This window comes from Carcharhinus amblyrhynchos, chromosome 13, assembly GCF_965287045.1.
Source record: "Carcharhinus amblyrhynchos chromosome 13, sCarAmb.v2.hapA, whole genome shotgun sequence".
Taxonomy (NCBI): domain Eukaryota; kingdom Metazoa; phylum Chordata; class Chondrichthyes; order Carcharhiniformes; family Carcharhinidae; genus Carcharhinus; species Carcharhinus amblyrhynchos.
In genome coordinates, this window is record NC_137336.1 from 11,725,829 (window position 1) to 11,744,349 (window position 18,521).

At 46.8% G+C, this 18,521-nt stretch overlaps 1 protein-coding gene across 2 annotated transcripts in view; it reads left to right on the forward strand.

Annotated features, from left to right (window-relative positions):
- cyfip2 (cytoplasmic FMR1 interacting protein 2) overlaps positions 1-18,521 on the forward strand; it is a 104,430-nt gene that overhangs the window by 65,736 nt on the left and 20,173 nt on the right. For both annotated transcript variants that reach the window (XM_080201291.1, XM_080201292.1), the window contains exons 17-24: positions 4,008-4,164; positions 5,265-5,361; positions 6,042-6,118; positions 8,290-8,398; positions 10,885-11,004; positions 12,405-12,604; positions 14,840-14,927; positions 17,871-18,014. In XM_080201291.1, coding sequence (XP_080057417.1) covers positions 4,008-4,164; positions 5,265-5,361; positions 6,042-6,118; positions 8,290-8,398; positions 10,885-11,004; positions 12,405-12,604; positions 14,840-14,927; positions 17,871-18,014 — 992 coding nt within the window. The remainder of the gene's footprint in view (positions 1-4,007; positions 4,165-5,264; positions 5,362-6,041; positions 6,119-8,289; positions 8,399-10,884; positions 11,005-12,404; positions 12,605-14,839; positions 14,928-17,870; positions 18,015-18,521) is intronic.

Consider the following 18,521-nt stretch of genomic DNA (forward strand, 5'->3'; position numbering starts at 1 on the left):
GAAGGAGGACATTCAGCCCTTCAAGTCTGTACTGACCACAATCTCACCCAAGGCCCTGTTCTTGTAGCACCCATTTACCCTGCTCGTCCCCCTGACACTAGAGTCAATTTACCATGGCTAATCCACCTAGCCTAGACATCTTTGGACTGTGGAAGGAAACTGGAACACCTGGAGGAAACTCATACAGATACAGGGAGAACGTGCAGACTCCGCACAGACAGTGACCCAAGCCTGGAATTGAACCCAGGTCCCCAGCTCTGCAAGGCAGCAGTACCAACCACCGTGCCACCTCTGTGTTTGTTGGGTTAAGTGGAGGATATTGATCGAGATGCCAGGAGAATGTGGAATTCCAGGAGACCTGTCGAATCAACCTGGCCCACATCACAGCCATGTCGAGGTGAGGTTGCCCCCAGACCGCAGACTGCTCTGCCCTTTACGGTGATGACTCTAACCTGAAGATCACCACGCTCCAGACCAGGGGCACGGTTGAGAATAACCTCAGCCAGTACGGGAATTGAACCCACACTGTTGGCGTTGCTCTCTCCATCCCAGAGCATCATCACTTCTCGCACTCCCCATCACTGCGTGATTCCCTGCAGTGGAAAAATGTATCAGATTTTAAAACCCATTGATTGGTTCAGGAAGAAAAAACCTTTCTGATTAATCAAAACTAAAATCATAAAATTCTACAGTGCAGGAGGCCATTCGGCCCATCGAGTCTGCACCGACACAATCCCATCCCTATAACCTGATGCACTCCCCCTAGCTAGTCCCCCTGACACTAAGGGGCAATTTAGCATGGTCAGTCCACCTAACCCACCTAATCCACTTAGAGCTTGCAAGCTATTTGCCTTATTATTCCAACTATTTTGTACACTTGTAGAATCTGATAGAAGGAGGCCATTTGGCCCATCATACCCATGCTAGCTCTGTGAAAGGGCTTCGGATTGAGCTCCATACCCCATATCCCTGTCAATTAATCCTTGCCGAGAATATGTCCAATTGCCTTTTACAAATTTCCCATGGCTCTCATTCCCCCATCCTATCACAGACTGGGTTCCGGATCCTTAACTGCATTGTTTCTCCTCCCCCACCCCCAGCTATGAACTAGCCCAGTTCCATTTTGAAGGTTTGTATTAAGTTGGAATTGGCTACGTGAGATGGAAACCAGTTCCAAAGCTCAAATACTGTCTGGAACAGAACATTCTCCTGACGTCTAGCCGAGTCACCCCTGACCTCCTTTATACATGTGGCTGTCCTGAACCTTCAGACACAACCTATCCCCTTCATTATTACTTTATGAGAAGATTGAAGGGTGATTTATTGAAAGTGTGGAAGACGATTAATGAATTCGATAGGCTTGAGGGTGGGAAAATGTTTCCTGCGGTGTGGGGAGTCTAGAACAGGGAGAGGTAATTCTAGAATGAGTGTTGGTACAACAAGCAGTGATGTTTGGAAGCAAGTCTTCACACTAAACAGCTGTGGAAATCTGCGACTCACTCCCCAGAAGCCTGTGACTGTTGGGGTTCAGTTGAAATTTTCTTGCCTGAGATTGCTGGGTTATTGGTGAGAGTTATGGATACGGAAAAAATATATCTCATAGAATCCATACAGTGCAGAAAGAGGCCATTCGTCCCATTGAGTCTGCACTGACTCTCCAAAGAACATCTCACCCAGGCCCACTACCCCCACTCTGTAACCCCACACATTTACCCTGCTAATCCCTCTAACCTACATATCTTTGGACACTAAGGGGCAATTGAGCATGGAAAATCCACCTAACCTGCACATTTTTGGAGCGTGGGAGAAAACCGGAGCACCTGGAGGAAACCCATGCAGACACAGGGAGAATGTGCAGGCTCCACACAGACAGTGACCCAAGACCGGAATCAAACCTGGCTCCCTGGCGCTGTGAAGCAGCAGTGCTAACCAGTGTGCCACTACGCTGCCCATATACAATACAAAGGGGTACAAGGAACATGGATATATAAGACATAGATATAGGAGTATATATATGCATAGAGAAATATGGATATATAATGTATGTAAGTCTAGGGATATGGGATCATGGGGATATGTATATCTCTAGGGATATGGGGATAGATATATATAGGAATATCAATAAATACATATAGAAGATATGGATATGGAATATATATATGTACATAGGGAAATCGGAATGCATACAATGGAGATATATATGTGTATGTATAGGGATAAATACATGTATGTATGTGTGTGCGTGCACGCATATATAGGGATATGGGTGTGTGATTGTGTGTGTGTGCGCGCACGTAGATGGGGATATGAGGATAAATGTATATGTATATGTAGGGATGTATGGATAGATGGATTTGGGGATATATGTTTTATATCGATATAGGGATATGGGGCAACGGTGGGTAAATAGGGGTGAGATACAGATCAGGCAGAATAGTGGGACAGGCTCGTGGGGCTGAATGGCTGCCTCTCATTCCCTCATTACAGGTCCCGAATACTGAATTCTCATTCATGGACTAATTAAGGAGATTCACAAGGTTTAATTTCCAATTATATGTAACCCTCTGAAACCTAGCATTGCCTCATTAGTGTGGATTTAAATTGGAACCTCATTGTCAAAGATACAGGGGAGAAATTTCAATAAGTGCTTTATTTAATCTGACTTGAATAAAGTATCAAAAAGGAAAAATCTAAATATCACATCGGTAATGACATTGCATTGTCGCTTGGAAATGAGATAGTTACTACGGTAACCAAGTAACTATCCTGCCTACAAAACACTGTGCTAGTCTAAACCGAATTTGTTTTTGTAAAGAATGTTGCCTGGGTCACTATTCCTGTATCACCTGCTAAACAGGAGAGAGGGAGGAAGAAAACAAGCAGAATGATTTCCACGGTGGAAGATTCTGGAAGCTCAAGACACCCTTTTGAGTCTCGAGATGTCCTGCTTAAAACTGCGAGCCGTATCTCAGGAATCGCAGTGTGTCTGATTGAGACAGGCTGATTGTAGATTACCGAACCCCACACTTCACAAAGTGTAAACCTTGGACATGATGAAATTGGTTGGCATTACATCTTTCAAGTTTACCGGTGGACAGGATTTGCTAAATTCGTGGGACATATTTTATAAACACTGGAGGAGATTAAATAAGACCACAAAATATAGGAGCAGAAATAGGTCATTCAGCCCATCGAGTCTGTTCTGCCATTCAATCATGGCTGATATGATTCTCTTCTCCATTCTCCTGCCTTCTCCCCGTAACTCTTGATCCCCTTACTGATCAAGAACCTATCTATCTCTGTCTTAAAGACACTCAATGACCGGGCCTCCACAGCCCTCTGTGGAAATGAGTTCCACAGATTCACCACCCTCTGGCTGAAGAAATTCCTCCTCATCTCTGTTTTAAAGGAGCGTCCCTTCACTCTGAGGTTGAGCCCTCGAGTTCTAGTCTCTCTCCCACCAGTCCACGGCCACTCCATCCAGGCCTCTCAGTATTCTGTAAGTTTCATTTAGATCCCCCTCATCCTTCTGAACTCCATCGAGTATAGACCCAGGCTCCTCAACCACTTCTCATATGATAAACCTTTCATTCCTAGCATCATTCTTGTGAACCTCCTCTGGACCCCCCTCCAAGGCCAGCACATCCTTCCTTAGGTGTGGGGCCCAAAACTTCTTACAGTACTCCAAATGGGGTCTGATCAGGGCCGTATACAGCCTCAGTACATCTTGCTCTTGCATTCTAGCCCTCAAGAAATGAATGCTAAGATTGAATTGAGATGGACGAGTAGAGTTTATGACAGGGTAGAGTGTACATAGACTCGGGGGAAGATTAAATAGATGGATAGAGTTTATGATAGTGTAGAGTGTAAATGGACACTGGGAGGAGAGGGATTGACAAGCTAGGGGCTCTCTTTTCATTCTGTCCTGTCCCCCTCAGTGATGTTATACCCAGGCCGGTGAATGCAGTTGCTATGTGCTGATTTGTTATGTGCTGTCATTGTTTCAGAATCGCTCCAGCAGTGTTGCGACCTGTCCCAGCTCTGGTTTAGAGAGTTCTTCCTGGAACTGACCATGGGCCGACGCATCCAGTTTCCCATTGAGATGTCAATGCCGTGGATCCTGACTGACCACATTCTGGAGACCAAAGAACCGTCCATGATGGAGTAAAGTTTACTTCCTACCTTCTGCCTTTTTCAGCTTCTCTCGTCGACCCGCTACAGGGAAAACGCACCTTCACTTGCTTTTTACAATCATAGAATCCCTACAGTGCGGAAGGAGGCCATTCGGCCCATCACGTCTGCACTGACCACAATCCCAACCAGGCTGTATCCCCATAACCCAATGCATTTACCCTGGCTAATCCCCCTGACACTAAGGAGCAATTTAGTATAGCCAGTCCGTCTAACCCGCACATCTTTGGGGAGGAAACCCATGTAGACACAGGGAGAACGAGGCAGCGGGAAGTGTAGACAGAGTCAGCGGATGGGAGGCTGCTTGCATTGGGTTGGTGTCGATGACACCCCCAAACTCATCATGTGGGGTTGTTCAAGAAGGCATATGGCATGCTTGCCTTCATCGGCCAGAGTATTGAGTTTAAAAATTGGCAAGTCATGTTGCAGCTTTATAGAACCTTAGTTAGCCCATACTTGGAATACCGTGTTCAATTCTGGTCGCCACACTACCAGATGGATGCGGAGATTTTGGAAAGAGTGCTGAAAGATTTACCAGGATGTTGCCTGGTATGGAGGGCATTAGCTATGAGGAGAGGTTGGAGGATCTTGGTTTGTTCTGACTGGAGCGATGGAGATTGAGGGGAGACCTGATAGAAGTCTACAAGATTATGAGGGACATGGACAGAGTGGATAGTCAGAAGCTTTTTCCCAGGGTGGAAGAGTCAATTACTAGGGGGGCACAGGTTTAAGGTGCGAGGGGCAAGGGTTAAAGGAGATGTACGAGGCAGATATTTTACACAGAGTAGTGGGTGCTTGGAACTCGTTGCCGGGGGAGGTAGTGGAAGCGGATACGGTAGTGACTTTTAAGGGACATCTTGACAAGTACATGAATAGGATGGGGATAGAGGGATATGGTCCCCGGAAGGGTGGGGGGTTTTAGTTAAGTTGGGCAGGCTTGGAGAGCTGAAGGGCCTGTTCCTGTGCTGCAATTTTTTTTGCTCTTTGAAACCCAGCATTGTTACTGAGGAAAATGATGAAAGTATAATTGGAACGGATATTTCTAATTCTTTTGTTGACTTTCGCCTTTCCAGATATGTTTTGTACCCACTGGATCTGTACAATGACAGTGCGTACTACACTCTGACAAAGTTCAAGAAACAGTTCCTGTATGATGAGATTGAAGCAGAGGTGAGTGATCTTTCCCCTCTGTATGAACCCCGCTCGGTGTGGCTGTGCGCTGCACTGACCCGTAAGATCCCAGCTGTGGTAGCTGAATGCGTACTGAGTTGGCAGATCCCAACCCCTCAGATAGCCTCAGGGTCTCCAGGTCAGAGAGGAGACCGGTAACCTAATGGTAGCTTACACGCACCCTGGTGCCTCCCGGCCTGTGTCAGTGTTGGGAATGTGTGTAACTACTTACCGTGAGTATATGACAGAGAAATATTACGACAACTTGTCTTTTACCCTCAACGAGTTTATTCTGCTCCCAACTCAGCACAGATATAAGGCGGGATTCTCCAGCTGCATTCCAATATCAGAAAATCCTGCCCGAGATTAATGGACCTTTCCATGGCCCTGTCCTGCCTGTTACCATTCCCATGGCGGGCGGGACAGGAAAACTTTGCAAATTCCATGTAATTACCCACAGCAACAATCCCAACCGTGTCCATTTAAACTCTTTAGAAGGTTGAGCCAATAGCCATTACCTTCCTTTAGTAAGGCAGTGAGCTTCACAATGTAATTGTCACAACGTGTACTCACTGATACATTGACAACGTCAGTGACACACACCCCACTGTCTCAGGTTATTGAGTCGGGAGTCACTGCACGAGCAGTTCCACCTTTAACTTTATTCACTTGTCTTCCAGGTGAATCTCTGCTTTGACCAGTTTGTTTACAAGTTGGCAGATCAAATCTTTGCTTATTACAAAGCCATGGCTGGCAGGTACAGTATCAACCTCTTTGTTCCTGAATTGGCAGCACCCATTCCATAGGCATTTGTGACATTGCGTTCTATGTTTGTAGAATGGTGGAGTGACATTGTACAGAAGGAGGCCATTCTGCCCATTGAGTCTGTACTGGCTCTTTAGACTAGATCTGTCCAATTACTCCCCTCTCTTATTCTTTCGCTTTGACCCTGCTGGTCTTTTCCCCTTCTGTTTTTCAATTCACTTTTGAAAGTTATTATTGAATCTGTTCCCCCTGCTCTTTCCTGTGGTGCATTCCAAATCAAAACCACTCACTGCTGTTTACTTTCCCCTCACCCTGCCTCTGCCTCTTTTACCAATTACCTTTAATCTGTGTCCCCTGGTTTCCAACCCTTCTGCCACTCCTTATTCACTCCATCAAATCCCTTCACCGTTTTAATCACCTCTATACCATCTTCTTCTCTTCAATCTTCAACAATCTACAATCTTCAATCTCTTATGCTCCCAAAACTGTGCAGGTTAGGTTGATTGGCTGTGCTAAATGGGCCCTTTGTATCAGGGGGACTAGCAGGCTGAATATGTGGGGTTACGGGGATGGGTGGGTTTGAGGTCGGTGCAGACTTGATGGGCCAAATGGCCTCCTTCTGCACTGTAGGATTCTATGATTGTCTGCTCTCAGCAGAGCAAAACCAGTCTCTGCAGCTTCTCCCATGGTAACTAGAATCCCTGGGCACCATCATGGTGAACCCCTCTGCTCTCTTCACACCCGTCCTAAAGTGTGGTGTCCGAACACACTGTTCCGGCTGGGATCTAACCAGTTTCTTCATCTAAATTCCTTCATTTTATACTCAATGGGGTGAATTCTCCCATTCTGCTGGCCACAGGGATTGGAGCAGTCGAGAGGCAGACCATTGAAAGATCCATTGACCTCGGGTGGGATTTTCCAGTTTCAGGGTGAGCGTGGATGGAAAATCCCGCCCCATGTCTCTGTTTCTAAAGCTCAGGAGCCCATGTCCTTTCTCACATCGCCCCCTACTTGTTTTACTACCTTCAAGACATGAGTACAGGCCTCAGATCTCTCTCTCTGTGCACCCCTTTCTAATTATTATTATATTGCCTCTAATAATTCTTCCTATTAAATTTAATCACTTCACATTGTGTTGTAATGATCAATTCTCTTTCTGTTTCTCTTGCTAACCTTAAATTTAACCTCCTGGAGCACCTGGAACACAGGGCATAATTTCAGATTTAGAGATCACCCATCTATCTATTTTAGTTTTATTTATTAGTGTTACAAGTAGGCTTACATTAACACTGCAATGAAGTTACTGTGAACATCCTCTAGTCGCCACACTCTGGTGCCTGTTTGGGTACACTGAGGGAGAATTTAGCATGGCCAATGGACCTGACCAGCACATCTTTTGGACTGTGGGAGGAAACCAGAGCATCCGGAGGAAACCCAGGCAGACACGGGGAGAATGTGCAGGCTCCGCACAGACATTGACCCAAGCCAGGAATCAAACCCAGTTGAGGCAGCAGTGCTAAACACTGTGTCACCATACCGACCAAGCCTCCACAGGGGGGGAGACAATTCCAAAGGCCAACCGCTTTGAGAGAAAAAATCCTTCCTTATCTCCATCTTAAATGGGTGGCATGGTGGCACAGTGGTTAGAGCTCTCCAGTGTCTGCGTGGGTTTCCTCCAGGTGCTCCGGTTTCCTCTCGTAGTCTGGAAGAGGTGCTGGTTAGATGCATTGGCCATGCTCAATTCTTCCCCAGTGTACCCAAACAGATGTGTGATGACTAGGGGATTTTCACAGTAACTTCATTGCAGTGTTAATGTAAGCCTAATTGTGACACAAATAAACAAACTTTTAAAAATAAATTCAAGGCAGAGTTTTGAACAATAGAAATTAGGGGGGGTCAGGTGTAGGATGGGGGGTGGGGGTAAGGCAGTGACTGTGGGGCTCAGACAAGTGTGACTCTATTGAATGGCGGGACAGGCTTGAAGGGCTGAATGGCCTACTCCTGCTCTTATTTCTTATGTACTTAAATTTATACACTTTATGTGTCGTTCCTGTTACGTCCTCTGTGTTTTGTTTGGAGCTTTGGAATCACCTCAGAGCTGTAACGTCTATGGTCACGGATGAAGTTATGAAGTATTGACATTTCTTTTTGTCTCCTTTAAAGTGTATTGTTGGATAAAAGATTTCGGGCGGAATGCAAGAATTATGGAGTCATCATCCCCTATCCCCCGTCCAATCGCTATGAGACGTTACTGAAACAGAGACACGTACAGGTACTGTTCGCAGAGGTTTCCCTCCAGTTAGAAGCTGTCCTGATAACTCACCCCGCTCATCGTGAAACTTAGCCCCACAAACTGACATTCAGTCTCGATCCCTGACCTGAGATCTCTGCTAAATTTAACCTCTGTGCACCCAGGAGAGGGATAAACCTGACCAGGGATCCCGATCCAGATTCTTATCCATTGGCAGATGTGAGAAAGAGCAGGTGTGGAGATCTGGGTCATACACAACTGGGGCAATTTTGATAGAATCGTAGAGGTTTACAGCATGGAAACAGGCCCTTTGGCCCAACTTGTCCATGCCGCCCACGTTCTCAGGATGTGTGAGTAAGGTTGACAGGGAAAGTGATGGTGGGCTGTGTTTATAAAGCACTGACAGTGGGTTTGGGACAAAGTGAGAGTCTTGCCTGGTCACCTCAGAGGGCAGCTAAGAGTCAATCACAATGTTGTGGGACATCTAGGCCCAGATGGGGTAAGGGTGATCCCAGAAAGAAAACTCAAAATGCTGGTTCCTAACTGTATATTTTTCCAATTTGGTATGATGTGAGGAAAGATGTGGCAATGAGTGAGGAATGTTTCCACCTTGTTGCAATTATTAAGCAAAATAAATGTTTATTAAACAGCAAAACACACAAAAAAGGCAACTAAAAACATACACTTAACTACAATAATGACTACAGACAATATCATGAATTCAACCCAGTTCCAAACCCCTCTATTTTCCTAAACTCAGAGCTGAACATCCCCAAACATCATCCAATAGGTTTTCACACTATAAGCAAATCCAGCAATAGTTACCACACCCGGCACTAATACCTCTTCTGGGGATTGCTTCTGGTTTAGAATGGCAACAACTGGTGGTTCAAATATGATTCCCCAGACAATGGCTTGTTGGGAGTGAACACAGCTTCCTGCTGTAATCTTAGAGCAGCCCTGCTCAGCTCAACTCATCTCCGTTTATAGGATTAACCCTGCTACTGATGCAATGTTTTTCCTTTTGATTTTTCTTATCTCAACTACTTGTCTTAATAATATTTCTTACATGGGCTCATCTTTTTAGAATGTAAGTGCAAAATTCACCCTCATCTTCTCTTTTGAAATTTTACTATTCATTTTAATTCCTAAAACGCATGCTCTATTGTTGTCCACTTCACTTTGGTAAATAGCTGTTTATAGGGTCGCTAGGCAGTCACCTCACCAATTCCTATTTATTAGATTCCTTAACTTGCATTTTATCCCAGTGTTTTTGACAGCGGCAGGTTTCCTTCCCTGGATATTTTGCTTTTATGTAAACTTCTTCAATTGTTTCTAATCATTTGTGGAACGTGGGCGTCGCTGGTTGCCCAGCATTTTATTGCCCATCCCTAGTTGCTTAAGGGCATTTGAGAATCAACCACATTGCTGTGGCTCTGGAGTAACATGTAGGCCAGAGTGGGTAAGGACAGCAGATTTCCTCCTCTAAAGGACATGAGTGAGCCAGATGGGTTTTTCCGACAATGGTTTCATGGTCATCAGTAGATTCTTAATTCTAGATATTTTCCATTGAATTCAAATTCCACCATCTGCTGTGGTGGGATTCGAATCCAGGGCCCCCAGAACATTTGCTGAGTTTCTGGATTAATGGTCTGGTGATAATACCCCGAGGCCATCACCTCTCCTGATCACTGTGGGCTTTGGAACCTCGTTCTCTAGATTATTAGTCCAGTATTCTCGTATCCCTCTGCATTCTCGTATTGCTCTGTATGAAACACTTGCTGACCCCTGCCAAGGAGAAAGGAAATGTCCTTTATGAGATGAAGAATTAGAAGCTTTTCAAACCAGAATCTGCCTCTTTAACAACCATCCATGTCCAGGGTGGATTTTAAGTCTTTGGGCTGATAATCCACCATCAGAAGCCTTTCCATCACTCAAATCAGCCTCCTATCCACTGGCTCTGTCTACACTTCCTGCTGCCTTGGCAAAGCAGCCAGTGTAATTAAGGACCCCATGCACCCCAGACATTCTCCCTTCCACCTTCTTCCATCAATAGCCAAATACAGAAGCCTGGGGTCAACTTCCAACTGTCTCAAGAACAGCTTCTTCCCTGCTGCCATTAGACATTTGAATGGACCTACCTTGCACTAAGTTGATCTTTCTCTACATCTTAGCTATAACTGTAACACTACATTCTGCATTCCCTCCTTTTCTTCCTCACAAATGCTTTGTCTGTATAGCGCACAGGAAACAATGCACCGTATGCTAATACATGTGACAATAATAAATCAAATCAAATCAAAATGGGCTTCTCAAATCCTGCATTGTCAGGAAGTGAGTGCGCTCTGGGCTAATATTTGTCCGGTGGTCACATGGGTGAGGTTCTGAGGTGCATTGTCCCCCAGTGGCACTGTTACCGAGCAATCCTTTGGAAGGAGAGGGGCAAAGGATTTGATGGCCTAATTGGCCGGGTTTAACCTACAATTGTTTTATTTTTTCCCTTCCAGCTCTTGGGGAGGTCCATCGACCTGAACAGGCTCATCACCCAGAGGATTTCAGCTGCTATGTATAAGTCGCTGGATCACGCCATCAGCAGGTTCGAGAGTGAGGACCTGACATCTGTTGTGGTAAGGTCATTAATGTCTGAGAGCTGGGAAATTGTTTTTGGAGATGGCTTGCGGGTGTTGATGTGTTTTGATGTTATGGTGAAGAGAACCAGACTCTTAAGAGTGAAGCAAAGAGATCCCCCTGCAGCGTTTGAACACTTCACACTAGCCTTGCAAATTATTAATAACCATTCTAATAATGGTTGACCATTACAAAGGGCTGGCACAAATATGATGGACCAAATGGCCTCCTCCTGTGCTGTTTGGTTGCATGGATGTCCACACCATCTTTGTATTTAAGCACTGTCAGGGGAGTCAGTGAAGAATATGGAAGCTAAAGTTTGCCGTCTTCTCTCTCCCTGTCTGATTGAGGTTGTTGGAACTGACCAATGGGTCACCAGCCTGGGCTCCTGCTTCACATCTGATCTGTGTGTGAGTGGAAACAAACCTGGGCGTGCTTGTGACGGCTCAGATAGTTGACTGAGAGGCAAATTCCAGCGGGGGTTCTGCGGGATCTCGGTATTGAGTCCTTCGACTTTTGTGATATAATTCAATTTGAACTTGAATTAAGGACCGTGATTGAGAAATTTTGCACGTGATACAAAATAAAAGCCGGTCGGCTATCCCACTGGCAGGGATGGGCTCAGCAGAGGTGATAGCTCAGTGGGATATAGTCGGGAGGAAGATACCCTGAGAGTCCACAGTGTCGACTCTGAATCCCACAAAGTCTTATGGCATTGGGTCAAACATGGGCAACAAAACAACCTCCTAATTAGCATGCACCTCCACTCCCCCAAAACCTCTACTAAAGAATCAGTACCCCTCCATGTTTGAACACAACTTGGAGGAAGCACTGGGGGTGACAAGGGTCCAGGATGTACTCCAGGAGGGGGGACTCCAATGTCCATCACCAAGACTGGCTCAGTGATACCACAGTAAGAAGTCCCACAACGCCAGGTTAAAGTCCAACCAATTTATTTGATAGTAAAGCCACCAAGTGGTACCATCTACAAGATGCACTGCAGCAACTCACCGAGGCTCTTTCAACAGCACCTCCCAAACTCTACCACCTAGAGAAACAAAGGCAGAAGACATGTGAACACCACCACCTTCCCCTCCAAGCCACTCACCATCCTGACTTGGAAATATATCACAATTCCTTCACTGTCACTGGGTCAACATCCTGGAATTCCCTCTCTAACAGCACTATGAGTGTACCTACTACCGCAACTTGAGCATATGGTTCAAGAAGCCAGCTTACTGTCACCTTCTCGTGGGCCGGTAGGGATAGGCAATAAATGCCGGCCTTGCTGGCAGCGCCCACATCCCATAAAACAATACTTAAAAATGAAGAGAACAGAAATGGGATTAGGATTGTCGGAATAGGGTGTTAGAATGAATTGTTCACTTCTACCCTACAGGAACTGGAGTGGTTGTTCGAGGTAAATCGACTCACTCACCGCCTCCTCTCCAAACACATGACCCTGGACAGCTTTGATGCCATGTTCAGAGAGGCCAATCACAACGTGTCTGCCCCATACGGACGAATCACTCTTCATGTCTTCTGGGAACTCAACTTTGACTTCCTGCCCAATTACTGCTACAATGGATCAACCAATCGGTCAGTCTCACATTTTGATGGGAGGGGCAGGTTTTGCATTTAATCATTCCTCTCTCTCCTACGCATTCCCAATCCTGGAGATTGCTCCTGATGATCCTTCCAGCTCCCTGTACCTGATTGTGTCTCTTGTCAACGATGGGCGGTCCGGTGGCACAGTGGTTAGCACTGCCGCCTCACAGTGCCAGGGAGCCGGTTCAATTCTGGCCTCGGGGTGACTCTCCATGTGGAATTTGCACATTCTCCCCATGTTTGTGTGGGTTTCCTCCAGGTGCTCCGGTTTCCTCCCATGGTTGAAAGATGTGCAGGTTAGGCCATGCTAACTTGCCCCTTAATGTCAGGCAGACTAGCAGGGTAAATGCAGGGTTACAGGAAATAGGGCTTGGGTGGGATTGTGGTTGGTACAGACTCAATGGGTCGAATGGCCTCCTTCTGTACTGTAGAGATTCTATCTTATGATTCTATGAAAGGCTTACAGAGGAGGGTATGGGAGATTTGTCATAGTTGATTCCGTGTGTGAAATAGCCAAGCTGTCCTGGGAGTGTTTGATGGGGACAGTGTAGAGGGAGCTTTACTCTGTATCTTACCCCGTGCTGTACCTGTCCTGGGAGTGTTTGATGGGGACAGTGTAGGGGGAGCTTTACTCTGTATCTTACCCCGTGCTGTACCTGTCCTGGGAGTGTTTGATGGGGACAGTGTAGAGGGAGCTTTACTCTGTATCTAACCCCGTGCTGTAGAAGCTATTGAAAGGGTACAGAGGAGATTTACATGGATGTTGCCTGGACTGGGAGGCATGCCTTATGAAGTTAGGTTGAGGGAGCTGTGTCTCTTTTCCCTGGAGAGACGAAGGTTGAGAGGCAACCTGATAGAGGTTTATAAAATGTTGAGAGGAATGGATAGGGTGGATTCTCAGAGGCTATTTCCCCGGGTTGAAATGGTCGCTACGAGAGGACACAGATTTAAGGTGCGGGGAAGAAAGTACAGGAGTGATGTTAGGGGTAAGTTTTTCACTCAGAGGGTGGTGAGTGAGTGGAATCGGCTGCCGTCAGTGGTGGTGGAGGCGAACTCGCTGGGGTCTTTTAAAAGACTTCTGGATGAGTATATGGGGTTTTATGGGATTGGGGGTTATAGATAGGTGTTGATGTGATTGGCGCAACTCGTGGGCCGAAGGGCCTGTTTGTGCTGTAGTGTTCTATGTTCTATGTTCTATGTACCTGTCCTGGGAGTGTTTGATGGGGACAGTGTAGAGGGAGCTTTACTCTGTATCTTACCCCGTGCTGTACCTGTCCTGGGAGTGTTTGATGGGGACAGTGTAGAGGGAGCTTTACTCTGTATCTAACCCCGTGCTGTACCTGTCCTGGGAGTGTTTGATGGGGGGACAGTGTAGATGGAGCTTTATTCTGTATCTAACCCCGTGCTGTACCTGTCCTGGAAGTGTTTGATGGGGACAGTGTAGAGGGAGCTTTACTCTGTATCTAACCCCGTGCTGTACCTGTCCTGGGAGTGTTTGATGGGGACAGTGCAGAGGGAGCTTTACCCTGTATCTAACCCCGTGCTGTACCTGTCCTGGGAGTGTTTGATGGGGGACAGTGTAGAGGGAGCTTTATTCTGTATCTAACCCCGTGCTGTACCTGTCCTGGGAGTGTTTGATGGGGACAGTGTTGAGGGAGCTTTATCCTGTATCTAACCCGTGCTGTACCTGTCCTGGGAGTGTTTGATGGGGACAGTGTCGAGGGAGCTTTATCCTGTATCTAACCCGTGCTGTACCTGTCCTGGGAGTGTTTGATTCTAATGTTCTGAACTTAGAATCATGCAATCCCAACAGTGCAAAAGGAGGCCATTTGGCCCATTCAGCCTGCACCGACAACTATCCCATCCAGGCCCTATGCAAGTAAACTCATGTATTTGTACCACTTATCCCCCTGATACTATGGGGCCGTTTTATCATGGCCAATCCACCTAACTCGCACACCTTTGGAGCGTGGGACAAAACCAGAGCACCCGGGGGGAACCCACAAAGACCCGGGAGAATGTGCAGACTCCGCACAGACAGTGACCCGAGGCCGGGTACCTGGCGCTGCGAAGCAGCAGTGCTAACCACTGTGCTACATGCTGCACCTGAACTGCAATGTGTTCTGTTTGTCACTGAGATATCTGAACCTGAGTGAGCAAAATCATCGCGGAGTCAAGTTTATTTCTGTTGCAGTGAAACATCCATTTTGTTCTTTGCAAACCCAGGTTTGTTCGGACAGCAATTCCCTTTACAGATGAGCCACAGAGGGATAAGCCCGCCAGTGTCCAGCCATATTACCTGTATGGGTCAAAGGTGAGTGGGAGCTGACTAACTGGCAAGTTAATGATGCGATGCTGTGAAAAAATACACACCTTTACTGGATTCTCAATCCGGAAACTTGTGAGGAATATTTGTTCAGTTTTAAATGTAACATGTTTCTGAATATTGTTTAAGAAGAAAGTTATTTTTTCTAACCAGTCAGTGTGGGTGTATTCACGGACCCAATGTGGAACTTAACTCTTTGAAGCTCTCTCACTGTTGTGAAGGCAAATATATGGCAGCCATTTTGTCCCAGCCATCTCCCTCTAGCAGCCACAAGATGGATGACTGCAGAATCTGTTAGTCCCTTGGTGGTGTTGATTGAGGGAAGAACATTGGCCGGGATACTGGGAGAAACAGGAGGCTGGAAACAGAGGGGGAGAAACAAGAGGCTGGAAACAGACGGGGAGAAACAGGAGGCAGGAAACGGCAGAGGAGAAACAGCAGGGGAGAAACAGAGGGGGAGAAACACGAGGCTGGAAACAGGGGGAGAAACAGGAGGCTGGAAACAGAGGGGGAGAAACAAGAGGCTGGAAACAGTGGGAGAAACAGGAGGCCGGAAACAGAGGGGGAGAAACAGGAGGCTGGAAACAGAGGTAGAGAAACAGGAGGCTGGAAACAGACTATATGTGGAGGAAAGTGTGGACTTAATGTGCTAATTGGTTTTTCCTGGGCTAATGTTTGTGTGGCTCTCCGCACAGTCTTCCAATGTTGAACGGCTCAGAGGCGTGTATCAGAATTTCAAAGTCACGCTGTGTGCAATTTCCTGACTATTTTGCTTTAAAATTGCAGCATTTCTCCTGATGCTTTGATATGATCTCCCTAGTTGTGAGAGTGCGGAATCAGGAAATTACCTTTCATGTTTAATGCAGTTTGGAAGGTCTAATACAGATAGGAAAAATACAGTAAGTGGTAGAACACTTAAGAATATTGATAGGCAAAGGGATCTGGGTGTACACGTACACAGGTTACTGAAAGTGGCAATGCAGGTGGAGAAGGTAGTCAAGAAGGCATACGGCATGCTTGCCTTCATCGGCCGGGGCGCTGAGTTTAAAAATTGGCAAGTCATGTTGCAGCTTTATAGAACCTTAGTTAGGCTGCACTTGGAATATAGTGTTCAATTCTGGTTACCACACTACCAGAAGGATGTAGAGGCTTTGGAGAGGGTCCAAAAAAGATTTACCAGGATGTTGCCTGGTATGGAGGGCATTAGCTATGAAGAGAGGTTGGGGAAACTTGATTTGTTCTCACTGGAACAACTGAGGTTGAGGGGAGACCTGATAGAAGTCTACAAGGTTATGAGAGGCATGGACAGAGTGGATAGTCAGAAGCTTTTTCCCAGGATGGAAGAGTCAATTACTAGGGGGCACAGGTTTAAGGTGCCAGGAGGAACGTTTAAAGGAGATGTATGAGGCAGATTTCTTACACAGAGAGTAGTGGGTGCCTGGAACTCATTACCAGTGGAGGTAGTGGAAGCGGATACGGTAGTGACTTTTAAGGGACACCTTGACAAATACGTGAATAGGATGGGAATAGAGGGATATGGTCCCTGGAAGGGTAGTGGGCTTTAGTTAAGTCGGGCATCATGTTCGGTGCAGGCTTGGAGGGCTGAATGGCCTGTTCCTGTGCTGTAATTTTCTTTGTCCTTTGATTACAGAGAGCAAAGGCCTATTGTCCATTACCAAAGCTCTACAATCCACCTTTGTTATTCTCCCGTGCAAATACTCACACCACAATCGGAAAATAAACACTCCATTCATGCAGAAAGTTAGAATCTATACCACTGACGTAAGCCAGGCTAACTGGTCTTTACGCTCCACATGAACCTCCTTGCACCTTGGTTCATCTAGTCCTGTCAATCATCAAATCCCTACAATACAGAAGGAGGCCCATCAAACCTGCACCGACAACAATCCCACCCTATCCCCACGTATTTACTCAGCTAAATCCCTAACTCTAAGGGTCAATTTACCATGGCCAATCAACCCAACCTGCACATCTTTGGAGTGTGGGAGGTAACTGGAGCACCTGGAGGAAACCCACGCAGACATGGGGAGAACATGCAAACAGACGGTGACCCAAGCTGGGAATCGAACCCAGGTCCCTGCTGCTGTGAGGCAGCAGTGCTAACCACGGTGCCACCATGTCGTCAATCCTTCTATTCCTTTTTCATTTACTTACTGACCTGATTTCCTCTTGAAAGCATCTCTGCTACATGACTCAGACAGTTCCCTCGTGGTAGCAGGTTTCACGTTCTCGCCACTCTCTGGGTGAATTTCAGTAATGATACACGGCGGTTTAAATACATTCCCACACGGATTTGGAATCGAGGAGATCCCATTGGGAGTTGAACAGTCCCCCTACTCTCAACGGGGGGAGCAAGTCGACGGATTGTGGCTGCCACGCAGTCTCCATCCAACCTGTGCAGCTCCAGGGGTCTGGGATTGCTGAGTTTGCGCTCTTGTTGTCTGTGACAGGAAGGAACATTCCACATCAGATAATAACACAAGCCCGGCATGGTGGCTCAGTGGTTAGCATTGGTACCTCACAGCCCCAGGGACCCTGGTTCGATTCCTGGCTTGGGTGACTGTGTGTATGGAGTCCGCACATTCTCCCCATGTCCGCATGGGTTTCCTCCAGGTGCTCCGGTTTGCTCCCACATGCCAAAGGTATGCAGGTTAGGTGGATTGGCTGTGCTAAACATGTGATGTTATGGGGATCGGGCCTGGCTAAGATGCTCTGTTGGAGAGTCAGTGCAGACTCAGTGGGCTGAATGGTCTCCTTCTGCACTGTAAGGATCCAATGATTCAATCCCCCCACTTCCCAAGAGTCACATTCAGTAAATTGATTCAGACTGGTGAATTTTGACATTTTAAGCCACAGGCCCCGCTCTGTTCTTGCTAACCGGTGTGTTTGCTCCAAAATCTCCCCCCTCAGCCCCTCAACATCGCCTTCACGCACATCTACAGTGTCTTCCGCAATTTTGTGGGCCCTCCTCACTTCAAGACCATTTGCCGGCTGCTGGGTTACCAGGGGATCGCCGTGGTGATGGAGGAGCTGCTGAAAATCGTCAAAAGTCTGGTAAGGGACAGTCTCCAACCTGAGCGAGTCTAAAGAAAGGATAAACGTGCTCGTACAGAGAACACAGGACTCTCCTAAGCACTGCACCCTGAATGATGGACTTTTACACAGTAATTACTGTTGGAATGTAGGAAATGTGACAACTTGTGCTCCGAAATTGGCAAATTCCCACCAACAGGAATGTGATAATGACCTTGGTTCATTTTGTAGATATTGATCAGGACTCAGGGGAAACCTCCGCAAACTTAGTCCAAATATTGAATGGGCTTTTCCAGCCCTTCCCACCGGCAGATCCCATCGGAAGCAGCCACTCAGGGCGGCTTCGCTGGCAACAGGGCAGGGGAGCCACACAAATGGCCTTTGTCTTCAGCAGGACTGGAAAATCCAGCAACAGCCACAGTACTGAGGGAGTGCTGCACTGTCAGAGGGTCAGTACTGAGGGAGTGCTGCACTGTCAGAGGGTCAGTACTGAGGGAGTGCTGCACTGTCAGAGGGTCAGTATTGAGG